The sequence below is a fragment of the Enhydra lutris genome, unplaced genomic scaffold, assembly GCF_002288905.1.
Source record: "Enhydra lutris kenyoni isolate GAN:26980312 unplaced genomic scaffold, ASM228890v2 scaffoldscaffold17, whole genome shotgun sequence".
Classification (NCBI taxonomy): Eukaryota; Metazoa; Chordata; class Mammalia; order Carnivora; family Mustelidae; genus Enhydra; species Enhydra lutris.
In genome coordinates this window covers 20,644,819-20,670,441 of record NW_019154101.1, presented here as the reverse complement: position 1 = coordinate 20,670,441, position 25,623 = coordinate 20,644,819, and the positions used below count along the sequence as shown (strand labels likewise).

Here is a 25,623-nt window from a genome sequence, read left to right as displayed (position 1 = left end):
ATCTCTCTAACACTATCATTCTTTGTATCATCTATGTATCCTAAGACCTGAGTTCTGCCAGTTATTAGTAAGCAAGAAAATACTTCATGGAAAATAAAAACACACAAAGACTTAGGAAATGCCCAGAGAGAAAACTATGGCAGTGAATGATTACAGACTATCCTTCCCAAATTTCATAACTACCAGTTAAATTTTGGAGCATGTTAGTAGTTAAGGAGTTATGATTAAAATATTAAGATTATCGATTACACTCTTTCTTAGACACTTACCATCTAAAAAATTTTATTGCTAAGGTATAGTGGATACACAGTGTTATATTAGTTTCAGGTGAACAACACAGTGATTCAACAATTTTATACATTACTCAATGCTCACCACAGTGTTTATCACCATCAGTCACCACACATGACAATATTATTGACTATACTCCCTATACTGCACATGTATTCATTTCCATCACCTATTTTATAGTTGGAAGTCTGTATCTCTTAATCCCCTTCACCTATTTTGCTCATCCCCCCATACCCACTTTCCCTCTGGTAACCACCAGTTTGTTCTCTGTATTTAAGAGTCAGTTTGGTGGCACTTAGGTGGCTCAGTCACTAAGCGTCTGCCTTTGGCTTGGGTCATGACCCCAGGGTCCTGAGACTGAGCCCCACATTGGGCTTCTTGCTCAGCGGGGAGCCTGCTTCCCCTTCTCCCACTCCCCCTGCTTATGTTCCCTCTCTCTTTATCTCTCTGTCAAGTAAATAAATAAAAATCTTAAAAAAAAAAAAAAAGAGTCCATGTGTTCATTTGCTTTTTAGATTCCACAGCTAAGTGAAATCATATAGTGTTTGCCTTTCTCTGTCTGATTTCACTTAGCATAATACCCTCTAGGTCCAGCCATACTGTCATAAATGGCAAAATCCCATATTTTTATGGCTACATAGTATTTCATTGTACATATACACTAGATCTTCTTTATTCATTCATCAATTGATGAATTCCTGGGTTGCTTCTGTGCCTTGGCTATTGTAAATAATGCTGCAGTGAACAGAGGGGTGTGTATATCTTTTTGAATTCATGTCTTTAATCTCTTTGGGTAAATACCCAGTAGTGGAATTACTGGATCATATGGTATGTGAGGAAAATCACTGTTTTCCATAGTAGTTGCACCAATTTACATTACCACCATCAGTGCATGAGGGTTCCTGTTTCTCCACATCCTTGCCAACATTTGCTATTTCTTGTCATTTTGATACTAGTCATTCTGACTGGTGTGAGGTGACATCTCATTGTGATTTTGATTTGTAGTTCCCCGATGATGAGTGATATTGAGCATCTTTCCATATGTCTGCTGGGCATCTGCATGTCTTTGGAAAAATGTCTATTCAGGTCCTCTGTCCATTTTTTAATCAGGTTGCTTTTTTTCTGGTGTTCAGCTTTATAAATTCTTTATCTATTTGAGATATCAACACCTTACCAAACATATTGTTTTTTTATAACACTTTCTGGAGGAAAATCTGTACTAGCCTCAGATGGCTATATAATGGAATTATATTGCTTTCAAACCTATCACTTAATCTTGCAAGATAAACAGCATAAATTTGACAAGAAATAACAAGTTCAGATTCAAGAAAGCAACTTATATTTACAACTATTTTACAAAAGTCAATTATTTTCTGCATCTTTTCCTAGAAGATCATTATGTGAATTTTGCAGATAAGGAAATGGAAACTGAACCAGTCTAAGTTGTCTGTCACAGATCACACAGTCAGTAGATAGCATTTGCAGAATTGTGGCCTAGATCAGACTTTGAAACCCATGCTTTTTCCATCAAACTTCTTTTTTTAGTAGAAATTATATCAAAACAATAGTTAAAGAGTTAACTTCCCACATGATAGATTAGTGGGTCATTCAAAGTGGAGTTTGACAGAGGACATTTCTCACGGTACAGCAACATTATGGTAGCATGTATTTCTGATCTAAGCTTTTAGACAAAACCCCTTTAACCACTGTCCCACCCAGCCAATTTCCTGTCCTATCAGTACTGCTAATTCTGAACATAAACCACTCGAGGAATTTTAACACAGTTGCCAAAGAAACCTTACAATTGGTAATGTACTTTTATGTGTATACTGCCCTCTGGTGGCTGAAGTAGATAAATCATTCCTTAAGGTATTTCCTGATGATCATTAAAGGACAGTTGACTGTACATCTCTGACCGTCAGTCCCTCCCTGTTTTTGAGTCCTACCTGTTGTAAACATCTAGAGTCGCAGAGCACCAGCATGACCACGATGGCCATCTTTCGTAAGGAAACATTAGCATTTATTCACACCATTTTATTTTTTAAAGGATAATGTGGAAATACACAAATACAAATCCACCTTGGTGACTCTAAAGTATATCATTGTCCTCCATGTCCAACCTAGAACTGCAAATTATCCTCTAATCAAAGAAAGAAAAAGTACATAAACTGACCTTGTTCAAGTTAATCCTTATTCAAGTTAATTATTTTTACAACTCTACATAAAAGAGTAAGGAACAAAAAAGACATTAAAAGGAAAGTACTTCAGCCACTTATAATTTAATAATTTTTAATCTCAATGGGAATAAATTCTCAAGAAAAGAAACAATATTGTATGTTTTGCAGTAACATTTGAGGCGGATACTTTAAATGGAAATAATGATACCCTGAATTACACTGTGAGAATAGACACATGAAAGAGTGTTTCTCAAACTGGGCATCATAAATCACTCAGACTTTAAAGGAACTGAAGATTCTTTATTGAGAAATCCACTTAGGTAAAACTATCCTTCTGATTAATGCTTTCTCCCAGAAACCTGCCATTCTTTGCTATCATCTCCTCCTTAAACAGAGGGAAGGTGTTATGATTTTCCACAATATGGTGAATTCGACTACTTTTTTGGTTTGCTTCTCATTAGAAATGAGGCCTAGGTATTGAGGGACTCAAACATTTTGTAACATTGATTTTTGAAGAGCGATGTCAGGGTAATGACAAAATTCTGTGTACTTTCAAACAGAAAACTTTGAGCGCTAACTATCTATTCCTACTCTTCCTTCAAATAGATTATTTAAATATTATTGAATTTGGCTGGTTTTAATTCCAGGGGACCTCAAATAATCCCTGAACAGTTACTAGTCATTCCGTTAGTATTTGTTGAACTGAGTAAAACTGTCAAGATCTGTGAATTCACAGGGCTTATATGCAAGTGGAAGACAGACATTTAAGAATATATACCTAAACATATACTTAGCATTACTAACTGTGACTAAACACTGGAAAGAAAGGGTTACCATAAGAATATGAGACAGCTAGCTAGATGGTGTAAAGAGTATGGACAAAAAAGACTTCCCTAAGAACTAGTATCTACCTGAGAACTAAAAAAGAAACTAAACTTATAGAAAGAGAGGGGAAGAAAACACTGTAGGGAATACAACAAGAGAGGAAACTCAACGTGAGAAGACTCCGAGACTAGAAAGAGAGAATACACTATGGGAACTGAAGACAGGCCAGTGTGGCTAAGACTCAGGCAACAAAAGCAAAGGTGACACACAATGAAATGGGAGAGACAGGCCAGAAATAGACCACGCTGGCCTTGAAGCTTATGGGAAGGATTCTGCATCTCATTCTAAATTCCACAGAAAGTCCTTGATGACTTTTAAGCAGGGGAGTTTCAATACCTATTTATATTCTGGAGTCAGATGCACTACCAATGTGCCATGAGATCACAGAGCTTACCTATGTACATTCTTAAAGATACTCTGGCTACTGTGTAGGAAATACAATGGCAGGAGAAAGCGCAGAACCAGGGAAGGCAGCTGGGAGACTGCAAAAGCAGTAGCCTAGGAAAGCCCCCACATGCTTCAGGAGGAGGGGGGAAAGGAGAAAAACATATGCAAAAAAAACTATCATCCACTCAATTATCTCAACCCAGATTTCTGGAAGTTATCTTAACACCTGTCACCCTCCACCCAATTATCCAATCAGTCAAGTCCTATCGTGTCTACCTGCCCAAGAAACTCTGCATTCTATTAACTCCTCTACAATCTCCAATTCTACCTTTTTTAGTTTATAGCTTCATCATCTTTGCATGACGTCAGGAGCCTCCACACTGGTACCGCAGGTATCTTTCCACAACTCAAACTTGCCTGCAGAAACACCAACTTCTGCCACTCTTCTACCTAATAACCCTCATGGCTTGCCATCACCAAAAAGATAAACTTGAAGTTCTTTGGTACGTCAAGATCTTCAGGAGCAGGCATTCTTTGGAATTCAACTTTGCTTCCAACCAACCATTCCCCCCACCCTGAATACTTAGTATTTCAGTCATGCTAAAATGTCTAGGGATTACTGAATGTTCCACAATCCCTCTCATGCCTCTGTACCTTTGCTCAAAATACTGGCTTCCTCTCTTGGCTTGAGCACCATTTTCTCAAGTAGATGCTCTATGGTGTTCACATAGCACCTTGCACAGATCACTACAAAACCAAACACATGAGGCTGGAACGAGTCAAGTGATCATTTCTCTTATGTGCAAGGCTCTCTAAGGATAAGGACTATGACTTAACTCAGTTTAGCCTCACCACCTTACAGAAATAGTCCCATAAACACATGATGAGTGATGAAAAACAGGGCTTTCCCCTCAGGGAACATGTAATCAACATGTAATCAGGGAAAGAAAACATACAAAAATACGAGAAGTACGTGAATGTAAAAATCATTAAAAAATAGAGTTTTGTTTCTCTTTCTCACAGCACCTTTTATAAAATTTCATCTGTCCTCAAGACCTTACATTAATATGTTTATTCACCCCCAGCAAAAACTTACAACCTGTTTTACAGAGAAAAAGGGAGTCATCATGTATGAGTTTCCTCAGCTTCCTTGCCCCTCACCCTATCCTCTACTACAGACTGGATCCCCTCAACCTCATCCTATACTATAAACAACTCTCTGCTTCACCTCTCACATCACCCCCATCCACATTCTGACTAATGCCAAGTTCTCCCTTACTGTGTCCTTTTACTGCCAAAAGAAGTTACTTTTATAGAATCCCCCAGACTTTGATGAAAATACCTGAGGATAATCATCAATGTATAAAATTACCATTTAAAAACAAGACATATCCCCTAGAAAAGTGTCATTTTGGGAATTAAGCTGTAGAAGACCAGAGCCATTCATAAGAAATCCAAATGGTTTCTGTTATAATTATGGGTCAGGTTTAAGTTGTCCTTTTTTACTTACTGACAGTTCCTGATAGTGAGATAATGATTTCTACTACCTCACTAGTATTAACCTTAAGTCATTTATATTCTCAGAGTGACAGTAGTTTACATAAAACAGCAGTTTCATTGCAAACAACTGAGTACAAATGGCTTATGAAACTTATTCTATGATAAGTAAAAACCAATGATGCTGTCATCATAGTGAAAGCCACCAAACTAACAACGCTCATCTAACTTTGTCAAGAAAGACTCACTCCTTATTCTAAAACGGATTAAAGCTATGATATACATTCTTACATAAGGTAAGAGGAAGAAGGCAAAGAGATGGAAGAGAAAAACAGTGAGTACATTCTCTTTCTTGTAATCAGTAGAGAGTGAAATGAAAGGTAAATGACAGTGCTGAATATAAGGGGCCTCAGTTCAGCATCAGGGTAATGACCCATGTCCGGCTTTTGTTTAAAAATCCTGCTCCCTTTATCAAAGCTTCCCACTGTTCTACATCTGGTACTGGACAGTAGCTATAGAAACCACTTGTGCTAAAGTTATACAACTATAAACAGCACTAGGCCATTTGCAAACCAAGGACAAGTAGGTCAAAAGTCTGACATCTAATACTATTAAGAGAAACCTCTAGCATTATTCTTAGTGGGACCAAGGTAAGAGTGGAAATCTTTATCCCTAAATTAGGTATTCATATATAATCTGTACTTTAAAAATTTCATTTTTCTACAGGATATTAAGTTACCTATAGTCTATTAAAATAGTTTAATACATTAAAATTGTCATTAAGTTCTGAAAATGAGTAACATTTCGTGATTCAACTTTGACATCAGGCACTCAGCACATAATTTCTTCCTAACTGTAAAAAGATCATCATGGATATTTATGCTATCATGGCAATAGAGAACTATAAGTACTTTCTACATGGTCTCCATGGAAAGATACATTAACTTTATAAAATTCAGAACTTAACCTCAAATATTAAAAGAATACAGAACTGACATACCAGATAAAAATGAAACAACTTCTTAGTTCCTATATCCAAATATTTAATTAAAACTAAGTACGTAGCAAAGGATGAGTACTAGACCAAAATATATACTAGCATGCACATACATGTTTTTTTGCTTTGAGACTACTCTCCTAGTTGACTTTTTTAAACTGTCACCATCCATTAAAAGAAAAATTAACAAAAATACACATGCACTTATATAAAGACCAAAACAAGCAAAATTAATTTGCTTACAGATCAATTCAATAGCAATAACACTACAAAGGAAAGCAAGAAAGTGATTCCTATAACAATCAGATTAATGGTTACACCTGAAGGAGGAGGTGTTTATGATCAGAAATAGCCACCAAAAGGGGTGCTTCTGGGGTGCTATAATCCTAACCTTGGTGGTAGCTACAGAGATGTTCACTTTATAATTATTCATTAACCTGCACATTTGTTTTAGGCAAAAACAAACAAACAAACATAAAACAGTATGTTTAAAAATCTCATGGTTGTATTCCTGGTGGGTCATTGAGGCAGAAGAAGACCGATGTTCATGTTTGAATTTGAAAAACACTAGAAAGATAATTCTAAGTTAAACATATCACAAATAAAAATACAAAAAAAAATTAGTAAGTAGAAAATCTGTCATTCAAGAATTTTAAAAGAAGTTCCAGAGGATCATGGAGACTCCATATAAATAAATAAACTTCTTATTTCCCTAAACCATTCATACCTCGGGACTCCCAGATCAAACTTGTATTTTGCAACTGACCTCTAAGATTCTATAATAGGACATGAGTATATTAAAAACTGTTTTACTATCATAGCTTCAAAATATGATCATTATAGCTGGAGCATAATGACAGATGCTCTCTACCTTCAGAAAACTGCATTTTTCCTGCAAATAAGAGATATATACTAGAATCCGGGTATCTTAAATGATTACCTTCCTAGAGTAGGAAGGGGATGAACATTTGCTTTTTCTTGGTTCATCAGAAACAGTAATTTAAAACCATCATGACAGTATGAACAAAATACCCAGTTTGTTTGGCAAAAATCATTTAATTGAAGATATATAAAAGAAAACGTCAAATTATGACCCTTTAAGATTCAAATTCAAGGAGAAGTACCAATTACATTACAGCTAAAGCAAGCCATTCAGAACAAGATAACATGAGACAAGTAGATGACGTGATCCTTTAAACTTCATTCAACATGATATGCAGCATCCCCAGGCTTCTATCTACTCTTAAAAGCCTTTTTCAAAGATCTCAAGCCAAAACATAATTTATAGATAACACAAATAGTTTCTTTCTGACTTACTATTAGAAATAATTTTTTAAAAGAGTCTTTCTTGGCCTTTCTCTCTCTCATACATACATATTTGGATGGTAATTAATACTGTACTATGTTACAACCTCCATTAAAGTTCACATCTAATTATCATGTTCTTACTTAATATCACCTGGTCTTATTTTTCTCACTGATAAATGAGTCAGCATCTCCTTCCCACTGGGCACACTAGGATTGAAATACTTCACACTTAATCACTAATCTTTCATACCTCTAATCGAAAGGAAAATATTCACTGTCCTGGCGTGAGATAGGCAAAAAACAAAATATTTCAGAATGAAGGTCAGCCAGAGAGAACCACCTTTAATTCAGATAGCTGCCAAAACAAGTGACCGTTAATTCTGAGAACAGATAAATCGTAACGAAATAGACACAAGCATTATGTCAGCAAATCATCAGTTCATGACTAGCAGCACTACTGTCATTCTAACATGTAAGCTACTTTTCACAAAGACTAATTTCTTCTACTTCAAGTCATCCATAAGTCATTTTCTTAAAAAAGAGACCTTAGAGTCTCTTCTCTCCCTTCCTCATTTAAAACACGTTAATGGTTCTTTCTCTCTCCAGAGCTTTAAAATCTTCTGGTCCATAAGTCAAATCCCTCAGTTTTGGACATTCTGATTAATGGCTTCATTAATCAGCCATTAATTAATTCATCAGCTTCATGTTAGTGGACTCTTCATTCAATCCAAAATTTTAAAAATTAACATTAATTCTCATTACCTGCCACTATGACTGCCCAATACTCCCTATTATTTAAATCATCTGAACTATACTGACTAGCTCACATAATATAACTGTAGTCTACATTAGTGTCCATATAATACCTAAAATTCAACTTACCTATACTTCAGTACTTCTCAAATCACAGCATATCAGGAAAACAAGCCACAAAACAAACGGTACATGACGGCCCATTTAGTGCAACGGCAACTTAAGATACTTTTTTTAAACATACTACAGAATAGACTTTAAAAGCTATATTAATGTAAGAAAGTCTCAAAAATGGCTACTTTGGATACTCTTTTATCTGTCCAAGAATACTGTTGGAAAAGGCAGACAGAGTACAGTTTTAGGTGATTTTCACTGACAATGTAATATTCTGGCCCATCTGGACAACTCTGGAAATCGGCATTTTTTTTTCCAACGAAATTTATATGAGGAAAATGTTTTATAAGAGTATGCACTGTGACCACAACTATATACAGCAGCATCAACTACATATATCAACAGGAAAAATGGATTCTGGTAAAACAAATCCCATTCTACCATGGAGCCATTAATAATGAGAAAAAAATGATCTTTAAAAGACACTAGAAATACGCCACTCAAGAATATTTGCCTTTTAACCTTGGCATATTCCAAAAGCAGAAACTTTTTTAATGATGCATTAAAAAAGGTCAAAGAATTTCAAGTACAAAGAAGACTTTTGGTCTCAACTCAGCTACTTCTTAGTCTCTAAAATCAGCAAAATAACATCATCAGATGGGTCTGAAAGCTCTGTAAACATTAAGTAGCATTAAGCATTCCCTTCTCTTTCAGACTGTATCAACAGGGAATAATGGCTTCTCTGATCAGGTGTTTTCATTAATATGGGTAGCAAAAATTATGTTCAACAAGCAAGTCTAAATACTAGGATAATAATGAAAAGATGCAAAATTTTATAAAATGCCTACATTCTTTAGATAGTTTTCTCATTTATCATGTAAGTTTATATTCTAAAAGGGGAGAGGGAGAACACTTTATAACAATGTATCAAGTGGGCCAAAAGTTATACTGAAGTTAAACCTAGAAGTGACAAACCCAAAATGCAGAAAGACAGTACACAAGAGTGTAAAATCTACAATTAATAGTTTCCCACTGCCAAAGTCAACAACGCTGAACAAGACTGAGAATAATTTGTTAGACGCGTAGCAGAACTGTTTGACAATTTTATGTCATCACTTGAATTATAAAGGACTAGGATCTTGCTGCAATTACATACAGTCCTTTCTATACAAACAGAAGGTAGAAATGGAACAATTAATTCAAAACCAAACATGATTAATTTAACATGACAGTATTTTCAGTAATAGTACACTGCATACTACTTAAAACTCACTGATGAAATTTGATCTTATAAAGTGAAGGTTGTTACAAAAACTTATCTGAGCACTAGGCTTTTTCCTTCTTTTTTAAATCAATTTGAGAGGACAAAAGTAAAATAATAAAAACAAACAAAAATTAACACTGCTTTTCTAGGTTTAAAAACATCTAAGGTGAGAGAGGAGTCAAGATGGCGGAGAAGTGGCAGACTGAGATGACATCAGTTCGCAGAAGTTCAGCTAGACAGTTATCAAACCATTATGAACACCTACAAACCCAACAGGAGATCGAAGAGAAGAACAGCAATTCTAAAAACAGAAAACTGACCAATTTCTGAAAGGTAGGACCTGTGGAGAAGTGAATCCGAAGCAATAGGAAGACAGACCACAACGGGAGGGGCCGGCTCCTGGCAAGCAGCAGAGCAGTGGAGCACAAAATCAGAACTTTTAGAAGTCTGCTCCACTGAATGACATCACCCCAGAGGCTAAGTGGGGGTGAAGCCCTCGTGGGGACAGTGTGGTCTCAGGTCACGCAGGGTCACAGAAGGATCAGGGGTGTCTGAGTATAGCAGAGCTTGCAGGTATCAGAGCGGGGAAGCCGGCTACAGAGATGGAGCCAAGGAGAGAGCTCTCACCTTGGTGTTACCTTATACTGTGATCCACAGAGCAGTGAGACCACTACTCTTTGAGCAGGGACCCCACCAGTGGCAGATCCGGGGAGCAGAGCAGAGCAGAGGAATCTGCTGGGTTTGGAGAATCCAAACGGGGCTGTGCGCCACAGACAAAAATGCTTGGTTGGTCACAGGCCGGGTGAGCTCGGAGCGCAGCTGAAGACCAGGGAGACGGGAGTGATTGAGCGCTTTTTCCAAGAGTGCACTGAGGAGTGGGGCCCCCAGCTCTCGGCTCCTCCAGGCGAGAGACTGGGAGGCCGCCATTTTCATTTCCATCCTCCAGAGCTCTCAGAAAGCGTTCAGGGAACAAAAGCTTCCGAGAGCGAACGAAGCAGATTACTTAGCCCAGCCCCTGGCTAGGGCGACGCAATTCTGCCTTGGGCAAAGACATCTGAGAATCACTGCAACAGGCCCCTCTCCCAGAAGATCAACAAGAACATCCAGCCAAGACCAAGCTCACTGATCAAGGAGAACAACGGAATTCCAGAGGAAAGGAAAGCAAAGCATGGAATTCATGGCTTTCTCCCCATAATTTTTTAGTCTTGCAAAGTTAAATTTTTAAAATTTTTTTCTTATTCTAATTTTTTTAACTTTTCCTCTTTCCTCTTTTAATATTTTTTTAACTAGTTTATCTTAACAATACCTTTCTAAAAAAAACTTTCTAAACCATCATTATTATAGTCGTATTTTATCCTTCATTGTATCTAACTTTATTTTTTGTAAACATACAGGGTTTTTTCTTCTAGAAAATATTTGGGATAAAATTTCTTCTAATAGATCAAAATATACCCTAAATCTAGCAAAAGGCTTTGTTCTAGTCTCCAACCTAAGTAAATTCTCTCCACTTTCTTTTTCCAACTTATTATATCAATTCCTTTTTTAGAATTTTTTTTAAATTTTCATCTTTACAGTCATATTCCATCCCTTCATCAGGTTTACCCTTATTTTTATATATATATGTTTTTCTTTCTTTAAAATTTTGGGAGGTATTTTCTTCTAAGAGACCAAAATACACCCAAAATCAAGTGGGCGGTTCTGTTCTATTCACCATACTAATATATAGACATATATATATATATATATATATATATATATATTATACTTCTTTTACCCACTTTCTTCTCCCCCTGATTTGGGGTCTCTTCTGATTTGGTTAGTGTACATTTTTCTGGGGCCTTAGCAGCCCTTTTAGTATTTTATTCTCTCGTTCATATATTCGTATCTGGATAAAATGACAAGACGGAAAAACTCACCACAAAAAAAAAAGAACAAGAGGTAGTACCAAAGGCAAGGGATCTAATAATACGGATACTGGTAATATGTCAGATCTAGAGCTCAGAATGACGATTCTCAAGGTGCTAGCTGGGCTCGAAAAAGGCATGAAGAAACCCTGCCTGGAGAAATAAAAACCCTTCCTGGAGAAATAAAAAAACTAAAATCTAACCAAGCTGAAATCAAAAAAGCTGTTAATGAGGTGCAATCAAAAACGGAGGCTCTTACTGCTAGGATAAATGAGGCAGAAGAGAAAATTCATGATACAGAAGACCAACTGACGGGGAATAAAGAGGCTGAGCAAAAGAGAGATAAACAACTACTGGACCACAAGGGGAGAATTCAACAGATAAGTGATACCATAAGATGAAACAATATTAGAATAATTGGGATTCCAGAAGAAGAAGAAAAAGAGAGGGGAGCAAAAGGTAAATTGGAACAAATTATAATAGAGGATTTCCCTAATATGGCAAAGGGAACAAGCATCAAAATTCAGGAGGCACAAAGAACCCCCCTCAAAATCAATAAAAACAGGTCCACGCCCCGTCACCTAATAGTAAAAGTTACAAGTCTTAGTGACAAAGAGAAAATCCCTAAAGCAGCTCGGGACAAGAAGTCTGTACAATGGTAAAAATATTAGACTGGCAGCAGACTTATCCACAGAGCCCTGGGAGGCCAGAAATAACTGGCATGATATATTCAGAGCACTAAACAAGAAAAACATGCAGCCAAGAATACTATATCCAGCTACGCTATCATTGAAAGTAGAAGGAGAAATAAAAAGCTTCCAGGACACCAAAGGCAAAAGAAACAAAAGCGAAATGAATTTTTGGGACTTCATCAAGATCAAAAGCTTCTGCACAGCAACGGAAATAGTCAACAAAACAAAGAGGCAACCCACGGACTGGAAGAAGATATTCGCAAATGACAGTACAAACAAAAGGCTGATATCCAGGATCTATAAAGAACTCCTCAAACTCAACACACACAAAACAGATAATCATGGCAAAAAATGGGCAGAACACATGAACAGACACTTCTCCAATGAAAACATACAAATGGCTAACAGACACATGAAAAAATGTTCATCATCACTAGCCATCAGGGAGATTCAAATCAAAACCACATTGAGATACCACCTTACACCAGTTAGAATGGCCAAAATTAACAAGACAGTAAATAATGTGTGTTGGAGAGGATGTGGAGAAAGGAGAACCCTCTTATACTGTTGGTGGGAATGCAAGTTGGTATAGCCACTTTGGAAAACAGTGTGGAGATTCCTTAAGAAATTAAAAATAGAGCTTCACTAGGACCCTGCAATTGTACTGCTGGGTATTTAACCCAGAGATACAGATGTAGTGAAAAGAAGGGCGATATGTACCCTAATGTTCATAGCAACAATGGCCATGGTCGCCAAACCATGGAAAGAACCAAGATGCCCTTCAACAGACGAATGGATAAGGAAGATGTGGTCCATATATATTATGGAGTATTATGCCTCCATCAGAAAGGATGAATACCCAACTTTTCTTTCAACAGGATGGAGCTGGAAGAGATTATGCTGAGTGAAATAAGTCAAGCAGAGAGAGTCATTTATCATATGGTTTCACTTATTTGTGGAGCATAAGAAATAACACAGAGGACATGGGGAGATGGAGAGGAGAAGGGAGTTGGGGGAAGTTGGAGGGGGAGACGAACCATGAGAGACTATGGACTCTGAAAAACAATCTGAGGGTTTTGAAGGGGCGGGGGGTGAGAGGTTGGGTGAGCCTGGTGGTGGGTATCAAGAGGGCACGTATTGCATGGAACACTGGGTGTGGTACATAAACAATGAATTCTCGTACACTGAAAAGAAATTTAAAAAATAAAAAAATTTAAAAATTTTTAAAAAAAAGCTTTCAGGACAAACAAAAACTAAAAGAATTTGTAAACACCAAACCAGCCCTATAGAAATATTGAAAGAGATTCTCTAAGCAAAGAGAGAATCTAAAAGTAGAAGACCAGAAAGGAACAGAGATAATATACAGTAACAGTCACCTTACAGGCAATACAATGGCACTAAATTCATATCTTTCAATAGTTACCCTGAATGTAAATGGGCTAAATGCCCCAATCAAAAGACACAGGGTATCAGAATGGATAAAAAAACAAAACCCATCAATATGCTGTCTACAAGAAACTCATTTTAGACCCAAAGACACCTCCAGATTTAAAGTGAGGGGGTGGAAAACAATTTACCATGCTAGTGGACATCAAAAGAAAACTGGAGTGGCAATCCTTACATCAGGTCAATTAGATTTTAAGCCAAAGACTATAATAAGAGATGAGGAAGGACACTATATCATACTCAAAGGGTCTGTCCAACAAGAAGATCTAACAATTTTAAATACCTATGCCCCTAACATGGGAGCAGCCAACTATATAAACCAATTAATAACAAAATCAAAGAAACACATCAACAATAATACAATAGTAGGGGACTTTAACACTCCACTCATTGAAATGGATAGATCATCCAAGCAAAAGATCAAAAAGGAAATAAAGGCCTTAAATGACACACTGGACCAGATGGACATCACATGTATATTCAGAACATTCCATCCCAAAGCAACAGAATACATATTCTTCTCTACTGCACTTGGAACAGTCTCCAGGATAGATCACATCCTGGGTCACAAATCAGGTATCAACCACTATCAAAAGACTGGGATCATGCCCTGCATATTTTCAGACCACAATGCTCTGAAGCTAGAACTCAAACACAAGAGGAAAGTTGGAAAGAACCCAAATACATGGAGGCTAAAGAGCATCCTACTAAAGAATGAATGGGTCAACCAGGAAATTAAAGAATTGAAAAAATTCATGGAAAAAAATGATAATGAAAACACAACGGTTCAAAATCTGTGGGACACAGCAAAGGCAGACATGAGAGGAAAATATATAGTGATACAGGCCTTTCTCAAGAAGCAAGAAAGGTCTCAAATACACAACCTAACCCTACACCTAAAGGAGGTGGAGAAAGAACAACAAAGAAAGCCTAAACCCAGCAGGAGAAGAGAAATCATAAAGATCAGAGCAGAAATCAATGAAATAGAAACCAAAAAAACAATAGAACAAATCAATGAAACTAGGAGCTGGTTCTTTGAAAGAATTAATAAGATTGATAAACCCTTGGCCAGACTTATCAAAAAGAAAAGAGAAAGGACCCAAATAAATAAAATCATGACTGAAAGAGGAGAGATCACAACCAACACCAAAGAAATACACACAATTATAAGAACATACCATGAGCAACACTACACCAAGAAATTTGACAATCTGAAAGAAATGGATGCATTCCAAGAGACATATAAACTACGACAACTGAACCAGGAAGAAACAGAAAACCTGAACAGACCCATAACCAGTAAGAAGATTGAAACAGTCATCAAAAATCTCCAAACAAACAAAAGTCCAGGGCCAGATGGCTTCCCAGGGGAATTCTACCAAACATTTAAAGAAGAACTAATTCCTATTCTCCTGAAACTGTTCCAAAAGATAGAAATGGAAGGAAAATTTCCAAACTCGTTTTATGAGGCCAGCATTACCTTGATCCCAAAACTGGACAAAGACCCCATCAAAAAAGAGAATTACAGACCAATATCCTTGATGAACACAGATGCGAAAATTCTCACCAAAATACTAGCCAATAGGATCCAAAAGTACATTAAAAGGATTATTCACCACGACCAAGTAGGATTTATTCCAGGGCTGCAAGGTTGGTTCAACATCCACAAATCAATCAATGTGATACAACACATTAATAAAAGAAAGAACAAGAACCATATGATACTCTCAATAGATGCTGAAAAAGCATTTGACAAAGTACAGCATCCCTTCCTGATCAAAACTCTTCACAGTGTAGGGACAGAAGGTACATACCTCAATATCATCAAAGCCATCTATGAAAAACCCACAGCAAATATCATTCTCAATGGAGAAAAACTCAGAGCTTTAGCGCTAAGGTCAGGAACATGGCAGGGCTGTCCACTATCACCACTGCTATTCAACATAGTACTAGAAGTTCTAGCCTCAGCAATTAGACAACAAAAAGAAATTAAGGCATCCAAATTGGCAAAGAAGAGTTCAAACTATCACTCTTTGCAGATGATATGATACTTTACGTGGAAAACCCAAAAGACGCCAACTCCAAATCTGCTAGAACTTGTACAGGAATTCAGTAAACTGTCAGGATATAAAATCAATGCAGAGAAGTCAGATGCATTTCTATACACCAATAAGACAGAAGAAAGAGAAATTAGGGAGTTGATCCCATTTACAATTGCACCCAAAACCATAAGATACCTAGGAATAAACCTAACCAAAGAGGCAAAGAATTTGTACTCAGAAAACTATAAAGTACTCATGAAAGAAATAGAGGAAGACACAAAGAAATGGAAAAATGTTCCATGCTCATGGATTGGAAGAACAAATATTGTAAAAATGTCTTTGCTACCTAAAGCAATCTGCACATTTAATGCAATCCCTATCAAAATACCAGCAACTTTTCTCAAAGAAATGGAACAAATAATCCTAAAATTTATATGGAACCAGAAAAGACCTCAAATAGCCAGAGGAATGTTGAAAAAGAAAGCCAAAGTTGGTGGCATCACAATTCCAGACTTTGAGCTCTATTACAAAGCTGTCATCATCAAGACAGCATGGTACTGGCACAAAAACAGACACATAGACCAATGGAACAGAACAGAAAGCCCAGAAATAGACCCTCAACTCTATGGTCAACTAATCTTCGACAAAGCAGGAAAGAATGTCCAATGGAAAAAAGATAGTCTCTTCAACAAATGGTGCTGGGAAAGTTGGACAGCCACATGCAGAAGAATGAAACTGGATCATTTCCTTACACCACACACGAAAATAGACTCAAAATGGATGAAGGACCTCAATATGAGAAAGGAATCCATCAAAATCCTTGAGGAGAACACAGGCAGCAACCTCTTCGACCTTGGCCGCAGCAACTTCTTCCCAGGAACATCGCCAAAGGCAAGGGAAACAAGGGCAAGAATGAACGATTGGGACTTCATCAAGATCAAAAGCTTTTGCACAGCAAAGGAAACAGTCAACAAAACCAAAGACAACTGACAGAATGGGAGAAGATATTTGCAAATGACATATCAGATAAAGGGCTAGTATCCAAAACCTATAAAGAATTTATCAAACTCAACACCCAAAGAACAAATAATCCAATCAAGAAATGGGCAGAGGACATGAACAGACATTTCTGCAAAGAAGACATCCAGATGGCCAACAGACACATGAAAAAGTGCTCCACATCACTCGGCATCAGGTAAATACCAATCAAAACCACAGTGAGATACCACCTCATATCAAACTAAAATTAACAAGTCAGGAAATGACAGATGCTGGTGAGGATGCGGATAAAGGGAAACCCTCCTACACTGTTGGTGGGAATGCAAGCTGGTGCAGCCACTCTAGAAAACAGCATGGAGGTTCCTCAAAAAGTTGAAAATAGAGCTACCCTATGACAGCAATCACACTATTAGGTATTTATCCTAAAGATACAAAGGTAGTGATCTGAAGGGGCACGGGCACCCAAATGTTTATAGTAACAATGTCCCCAATAGCCAAACTATGGAAAGAACCTAGATGTCCATCAACAGATGAATGGATAAAGAAGATGTGGTATATATATTAATGGAATACTATGCAGCCATCAAAAGAAATGAAATCTTGCCATTTCCAACGACATGGATGGAACGAGACAGTATTATACTGAGCGAAATAAGTCAATAAGAAAGATAATTATCATATAATCTCCCTGATATGAGGAATTTGAGAGGCAAAGTGGGGGGTTTGGGGTGTAGGGAAGGAAAAAAAGAAACAAGACCGGATTGAGAGGGAGACAAACCATTAGAGACTCTTAATCTCACAAAACAGAGGGTTGCCAGGGAGAGGGGGTTAGGGAGAGGGTTTTGGGGTTTTGGACATTGGGGAGGGTATGTGCTATGGTGAGTGCTGTGACGTGTGTAAGCCTGATGATTCACAGACCTGTGCCCCTGGCGCTAATAATACGTTATATGTTAATTTTTTAAAAAATCCGATTTTCATTACAGAAAAAAAAAAAAAAACTAAGGTGAGTGCCCTTAGTTAGCATTTTTATGTAGAAGAAAAGTTGTCAGAAACATCCTTAGATCATTCTTTATTTCTTCTTCCAAGTATCAAATAGACTGCCTATAGAAATATTATAAATCTGGAAAGAGTACTAGAAAAAAAAAGATTTTCCTACATAAATTAACTTAAAGGAAAGAAAAGGAGAAATGACAACAGGTCTCTACTTTGCCACTAAGAAATGACTGGTTCATTATGTGGCCCCATCAATTATTAGAGTCTTTTCTCTATATTTTCTTCTGAACAGTGTTTCAAAGCCATCATAAACATCATATGCTGGTGCTGGTACTATTTATAAAGACCACAAAATAAAGAATGCTGATGTCATTCATTTTACTTTCTAATATCAGTATTTAGAACTATAAAATCTATAGGTACTATTTCTATTTTTTACATGTATTACTCATATGCCCAGCACATAAATGTTATTACTAACTCAAATGATTACATTAAGTGCTGTGATTTCTAAGAGCTGCAGTGTTACTAATTTAAATTATCAAATGCCTTACTTCCCTCAAAATATTAAAAAACAAACATATACATGAGAAGTAACTAACTGGAAGAGCATGAAAAAAAGCATACTTTAACATGCAATAGAGGCCTCTTATTCACTGAGACAGACGTTGGTAATTGTTACTGGTATGGACTTAATTGTGTCCCCCCCCCAAATTCATATACTGAAGCCTTAACCCCCAACATGACTGTATTTGGAGACTGAGCCTTAAAGGAGATGGTTAAAGTTAAATGAAATCATAAGGGTGGGGCTCTAATCCAACAGGACTGACAGAGGACATAGCAAGGAAGTGGCTGTCGGCAATTCAGCAAGATAGGTATCATGAGAAACCAAACTTGCTAGCACCTTGACCTTGGACTTCCGGTCTCCACAACTGTGAAAATAAACTTGTTATTTAAGCCATTCAGCCTGTGGTATTCTGCAATAGCAGCCCAAACAGACTAATACTACAGTTAGTTAACTGAAAAACTCAGTAAAAGCAGGAAAAAATAAAAACATTTTGTAAATATAATGAACATCTTAACTTAAAAAATTGTATACTCATTTATCAATCTTGTGATATAGAATCAGGACCTACAAAGATTTTCGGTTTTGGCTTCTGTAAAGTGATGCAAGAACATAAAGACTCTTACAAAGTAATCTGGGTAGAGAAACCTAGATTGGGCTAACTTTTTTTCAACCTTTTATTGTCATCTCATCCATTCCCAGCCCAAGAGTCTTTCTTTGCAACTCACTTGATCCTATCTTTCTGAAGTAGTCCACTTAGCTTTTCTAGAAATGACAACTTTATTCTCACACTCACATTTCCCTGGTCTAACTAGCATTTAGTTAGACTACCTAATTACCATAACAAATATAACAGTTCACAAAACAAACACAACTGATCCATGGCAAACAGACAATTCAGTTGGTAGAGTGTACAGATATAGTAGAGATCAAGCAAGTCACCAGCTGGAAGTATCTAACATGTTATAGGCATTAGTATTGGTGTTTTAGAAGAAAAATGGTCAGTACTAGTAAGTCAACTGAGTTTGAAATGCAGATTAGTTAACAGGACTTCTATTGTATATACAAATAAATGTTGTCCATTCAAAATTGTCACTGCAGAAGGCTGTCATTGTGTCAAACAACTTGGGAACCCCCCTTTTAGAATTTCTGGATCTTCTTAATGTTTTAAACATTTAAGTAGTTCATCATCCTCAGGATAGGTTCTTATTTCCAAAAAACAACAATTAAATGACATGTCTGCTATAAAATGTGAGCACCAAAGTCCAGTAACACAATTTGAAGAAAAGCAAGGTGTTACTATTCAGCAAAATAACTGTTCAATATTAATATATTTCTTTAAATTTAAATCTAAAATTTCAAGGATATACAGAATAATTATGATATGAGTACAAGATGCCAGCCCAAGCATATCTATCATTTGAATATAAACTTGTTTTAAAAATGACACTTATGTTAATTATATCACATATACCTGTATATAAATACATAAACACCTACACAACCACCCCTAATTGATCATGAACCAACTATTTATATACATAATAAATAGGTTAAACTTTCGGAAATGCCCTGATATTGGAGCTGGATTACTGAAGAACATTTATATTACATTGAATCTCATTCGGTAATGAGAAGGAGTCACTAAACTTTTCACATAAAGAAGTAACATAATGAATACAGTGTTTTAGGAAGAGTCACTTAATTAAGAACTAGAGGTGTGAAAAATGGAAGAGAGAATTTAGGAGATGTTAGCACAAACCAGGTATATGGTGATAAGATCTAAGTTAGAGACAGGTAGCAAATGAAATTAAAAGGACAAAAACAAGAAATACACAATAATATATTAAAAAAGTACTAAATAAATATTAGGCTTCATTACTGTGAAACAATCCATGAGCTGTGAATTAGATGAAAAACATCAAATGTGGAGATGAATCTGACAAAACTTCTGCTTACCCTAGAGATCAAAAACAAAGATGGAGCTCACTGAAGTTTACTTTGGGAAAGCTGTGTTGTCAATCCAGACAAGTACAGCCCAAGGAGCATTCTGTAGATTTAATTAAGCTCCATTATGAGGCATTATTCGTATAAATTCTGATCTGGATATGAAATAACAAATGTTTTGTTCTTCCGAAGAATAATGTGTGTGTGTTTGTGTGTGTGTATCAGAGAAAGTGGGGCGAGAACATGTGTTGGGCCCTAACAGTTAACAGCAAATTACTTTTTCCATTATATAAAGTGACATTTTCTCTTCAGAATAGTCCATAATCAAGTAGGTCTTGCTTTTGGAGAAAAATGGGTAACTAGTAGATTGCTAATTAGACAAGAGTTGTTTAATTGTGTTGTTTGTTTATTTGTTTGTTTTAAACTGCATTAGTGGCAAAGATAAGAAGTTAATTTAAGGTCAACTTCTATTTCCATTCTGCTATTCAACTTTTTTTTTTTTTTTTAAGATTTTATTTATTTATTTGACAGTCAGAGATCACAAGTAGGCAGAGAGGCAGGCAGAGAGAGAGGAGAAAGCAGGCTCCCTGCTGAGCAGAGAGCCTGACGCGGGGCTCGATCTCAGGACCCCGAGATCATAACCTGAGCCAAATGCAGAGGCCCAACCCACTGAGCCACCCAGGCGCCCCACTGCTATTCAACTTTTATAACCAACTCCTACCCTCTAAATTCCACCAAATACCGCAAACCTCTTGAACTTCTACCCCTTCCTGAATTTGGTAACTTTTTAAAGATCAAGGACTAACAATTTCAAACTCCATTACAAGAAAACTAAAAAAAAAAATGGATTCTCCAGAATTTAGCCAAAAAATACTAGGATAATTTACCTCAAATTTCTTCACCTTTTCCATTGTTATCAAGCGCCTTGATGTGTGGCTGGAAAGCTTCTGCTCACAGTTGCTAATAAGCCTCAGGCAAGGGTGCCAGGGTACCATCTCTTCAGTGTATCTGAAGAAAGAACAGCTGACCTTTAGGCTCACATGCACATACCACACAGGATCATCACAGAATTGTCCAATGTGGTATGGACATCCCCCCACTACATGCTGTTCCATTTTATTTCACACAGGCTAACTGTCCAGATAATCCATAAACAATCTGTATTTTTAAAAAGCAAAGTATTTGAATATTACCACATCTAAAAAAAGGGAGTTTAAATTCTTTTACCTGTAGACTAAGAGAGAATGCAAGTATGTTTTATGAAAGAATACCAAGTATTTAAACCACAAAAATACAAGACAATGACTCCACCCTAAAGCATCTCACAAGAGCACATTAGACAGAAATATATTCTACAACAACCCCTTGACATTCATGAGGGACTGATTCATGTGGAAATTTTTATAAATTCCCAAAGAATAATGTCCACTCAGCATATACTTTCCCCATAATATGAAGTGTCCCTGCAAAATTTCAATGGCATCTTAAGACCTCTATTACTTTGTAAATGACTAAAGTTATTTATAAGATTATTCAAATAAACTACCAATAAAACAAATACTCCATGGTCACCTTAATCACGAAATAAAATCAAAGCCACAATCATGAGCAGTGGTGACTGCTGCTATCCAGCACACATACTACGTGAATGGAGAGGACACCTGGAAAGCAGGACAGTCAGGCTGCAGTAGCTTAGCACCTGACATCTGCTAGGTTGTTGGCATCAATCTTGCCAAAAGACACAGGTGACAGATGAGGGGGAAATAGCTATGGAGCAAGAATGCTGAAGAACAGCAGCGGAGGGGGCTCACCAGGTATAGGTGAAGAACACTACAGATTGCCCTTTTTTATTTCTCCTTTGCAAATGTTGATACCTTTCTAGATTGCCTCCACAAACATTTATCACACGGGAAATTTTAAAACTCTGGTCCAAACTGGGAAAGGTGCCAAACAGCACTCCTGTAAAGGACTACTACCATTTCAGCTAGCCTATTCCAATACATCAACGTGGTCTTCACTACCACTCTTCTACTGAATTCTCTAGCCCCTCTGACCTTCAATGAGGTCTCCCTCATTACCTCAACCACATGCTCAAAACCTTCAACACCCACTTACCAAGCAACATTCATAATGCACTTCACTGTTTTATCAGTGGAAAGAATTCTCTTGAAGTCATCCTCTGCATCCTTTCTTAGGGCTTTCCAGTACGTAATGACCATTTCAGTTTTCGCCTGATCTAACAATTCTCTAATATTCACTATACAGTCAGAAAAGTTGTATTTCTCATAATATTAACTGACATCAAATCTGGAATCTTTACACGAAGCATTTATGATATGAAGGAATACATTCTACACCATGGTTAACAGAAAGAAGATATAGCCTTGACTTTAAGCTAGAAAAAGCATGGTTTGTAGATTTCTGAAATAGTATTGTTTAAACTTAGTTATGTACCCTTTTTTTAAAGGGAAAAAATTCTTATTTCCTGACAGAGTGGACTTAAAGATTTGTACTAAAAGGTAACGTAAAGATATATAAGTGAGATATAAAGTCCATATGCTTATATAACTATAAAACCAAAACAAATTTACAAATCAAATCTAAAAGTACAAACCCAATGCAACTTTACTTGATACTGATGACCCAAATGATGCTAAGCTGCTGAAACTGAGTCACCAGGCATTTGACTTAAGAGCAGAAAAACATTTCTGTATTTTAATTACCTTTTCAGCTTGATCTTTGAGGTTAAGCATGAAAGAACATCATTTGGGTCATCGTTACCATTAACAAGCTAGTTTTTAACCATTACCCTATTATACTAGAACCAATCAATTTAGCAGTATACCATACTCCCAAAACACCATGCTAAGAATTTAAAAGTATCAGTTAACAATATATGTCCTAATATATTTCATACCAGCATACTGCAATGAATTGTTTACAAACTGTTAAATAGAAGCCATAAATCTGTTCTACGCCTGGGTCATTATGACAGTACAGTATGCTATCTTCACTTTGGTTTTATTACTATAGCCCTACAATCCAAACATCTATTTAAAACCTAAATCAGGCACAACAGGAAAGTCCACAGAGATAGATAAGTGGCTGCCAGGGGCAGAAGTGGTGGTGACTGCTTATGTATATGGGGTTTCTTTAGGGGTGACAACAATGTTCCAGAATTAGAAAGTGGTAATGGTTGCACAACTCTGTGGATATACTAAAAACCATGGAGTTTTAAACTTAAAAAAATGACGTTCATGATATACAAATTATATTACATTATTTTTTAAAAAGCAAAACTAACTATGCGCATAGGCCTCTAGCTTTTCCATGAATCAATTTTGATACTCATTTTCCTATGAATCTTCATGCCTCAAGCTATTTCCAAATGACACTAGAATTTCACCTCCCATTTGAGAAAAGATTTTGCACTGATTAGAGCACTCACTGAAAACAGGTCAAGGGATTACTTTTTCTTGTTTCCTAGCTAAAAGAAAAAATGAGCACCGGGTATTATATGCAACTAACGAATCACTGAACACTACATCAAAAACTAATGATGTACTATATGGTGGCTAACTGAACATAACAACACCAAAAAACCATGTTCCCTTCACTGCTCTGAGCCACTCCAAAATTCATTTTACTAAAGTTTATCCCCTATGTAAATCAAACCATCACAGCATATACTCCTTAAACTTATACAGTGAGGTATGTCAATTATTTCTCAATAAAATTGGGGAAAAAAAATACACTCCCCCCCCCATATCCTGCGCTGGGGCATACTTTATTAAGCTTCTTTACTTTGTCAATGTTTTTAACACAAGCAGTAGCAATGGGATTTCTATTACAAAACATCTTTCACAAAGAAATGAAGTTTCTAATCACCTCAAGAGAGTAATCTGTCTCTAATGCCAATCAGAAAAGAACACTATATGGATACTTAAAGCCTGAGCAGACAAGTGCATGAAGTAGTTTAGCAATTCCTGTAACATCAAACACAAAGGAGTTGAATTTATGCTACCCAAACGAATAGCACACAGATCTTCAGGGTGACTTGCAAGTAGCTGAAACTGTGGATAACAAACCCATAAATACCAGCAGTTTACAGCAATTTTATGTGGTCAGTCTCTAGGAGTGATAAGAATAAACAACTATGAGAGCACAGATTAAAGATTAATTCTGCTGAGGAGGGTTGGAAAAGTATCACAGAGGTGGCGACAATTAAGCCAAGCCTTGAAAGATGACCAGAATTTTATCAGCTGAGAAAAGAAGAAATGATTTATCAAAGATAGGGACAGAATAAATAAAGGTGAAAAGATACAAAGTGTATAGATTATCTTGATGCTGGTAAAAAAATCTACTACACTAAAGTGGAGAAAATCTATATTTGAGGAAATACAGCAAGTTTGTTGAGTAGCAATTTCTTCACTACAATTTAAAATTGCCAAAAAGAAAATCCTTTTTCAATGATCAGCTCCAATGATTCTTCACAAATAACTTAAGCTTTTAGGTAGTACTTTACTTGTATTACGTCTTATACTTTTCAAAATGCCCTGGGTTTAAAGAATAATACCTGAACTTGATTGTAATATGTGATTCTTATTTATTTTTAAGATTTTATTTATTTGAGAGAGAGGGAGGGAGGGAGGGAAGGGGAGAGAGCAAGGGCACAAGAACACAGTTGGGGGTTGGGCGGGGCAGAGGGAGAGGGAAAAACAGAAGCTCCCTGTTGAGCAGGGAGCCCAATGCAGGGCTCAATTCAGGGACTCTGGGATAATGACCTGAGCCAAAGGCAAACACTTAACTGAGCCACCCAGGAGCCCCTGTAATTCTTTTTTTTTTTTTTTTAAAGATTTTTTTTATTTATTTGACACAGAAAGAGAGAGATCACAAGTAGGCAGAGAGGCAGGCAGAGAGAAGAGGAAGCAGGCTCCCCGCTGAGCAGAGAGCCTGATATGGGGCTCGATCCCAGGACCCTGAGATCATGACCTGGGCCGAAGGCAGAGGCCTAACCCACTGAGCCACCCAGGCGCCCCGAGCCCCTGTAATTCTTTTTTTTTTTTTAATTTTATTTATTTATTTGACAGAAATCACAAGTAGGCAGAGAGGCAGGCAGAGAGAGAGGAGGAAGCAGACTTCCTGCTGAGCAGAGAGCCCGACGTGGGGCTCGATCCCAGGACCCTGGGATCATGACCCGAGCCGAAAGGCAGAGGCTTTAACCCACTGAGCCACCCAGGCGCCCCGCCCCTGTAATTCTTATTTTTAAACTTGAATTACGTAACAGAATTTGGTTGAATACATGAATTCAGTATTAGGACTAAAAGCCTATATTCACTACACCAAAAGTAAAAAAAGTTTT

General features: G+C 36.9%; 1 protein-coding gene across 6 annotated transcripts in view; it reads right to left on the bottom strand.

Moving 5' to 3' along the window:
• The window catches only part of LOC111147680 (tRNA methyltransferase 11 homolog), a 63,902-nt gene that overhangs the window by 5,523 nt on the left and 32,756 nt on the right, over positions 1 to 25,623 (bottom strand). For all 6 annotated transcript variants that reach the window (XM_022503896.1, XM_022503897.1, XM_022503899.1 and 3 more), the window contains one exon: positions 21,149 to 21,269. In XM_022503896.1, coding sequence (XP_022359604.1) covers positions 21,149 to 21,269 — 121 coding nt within the window. The remainder of the gene's footprint in view (positions 1 to 21,148; positions 21,270 to 25,623) is intronic.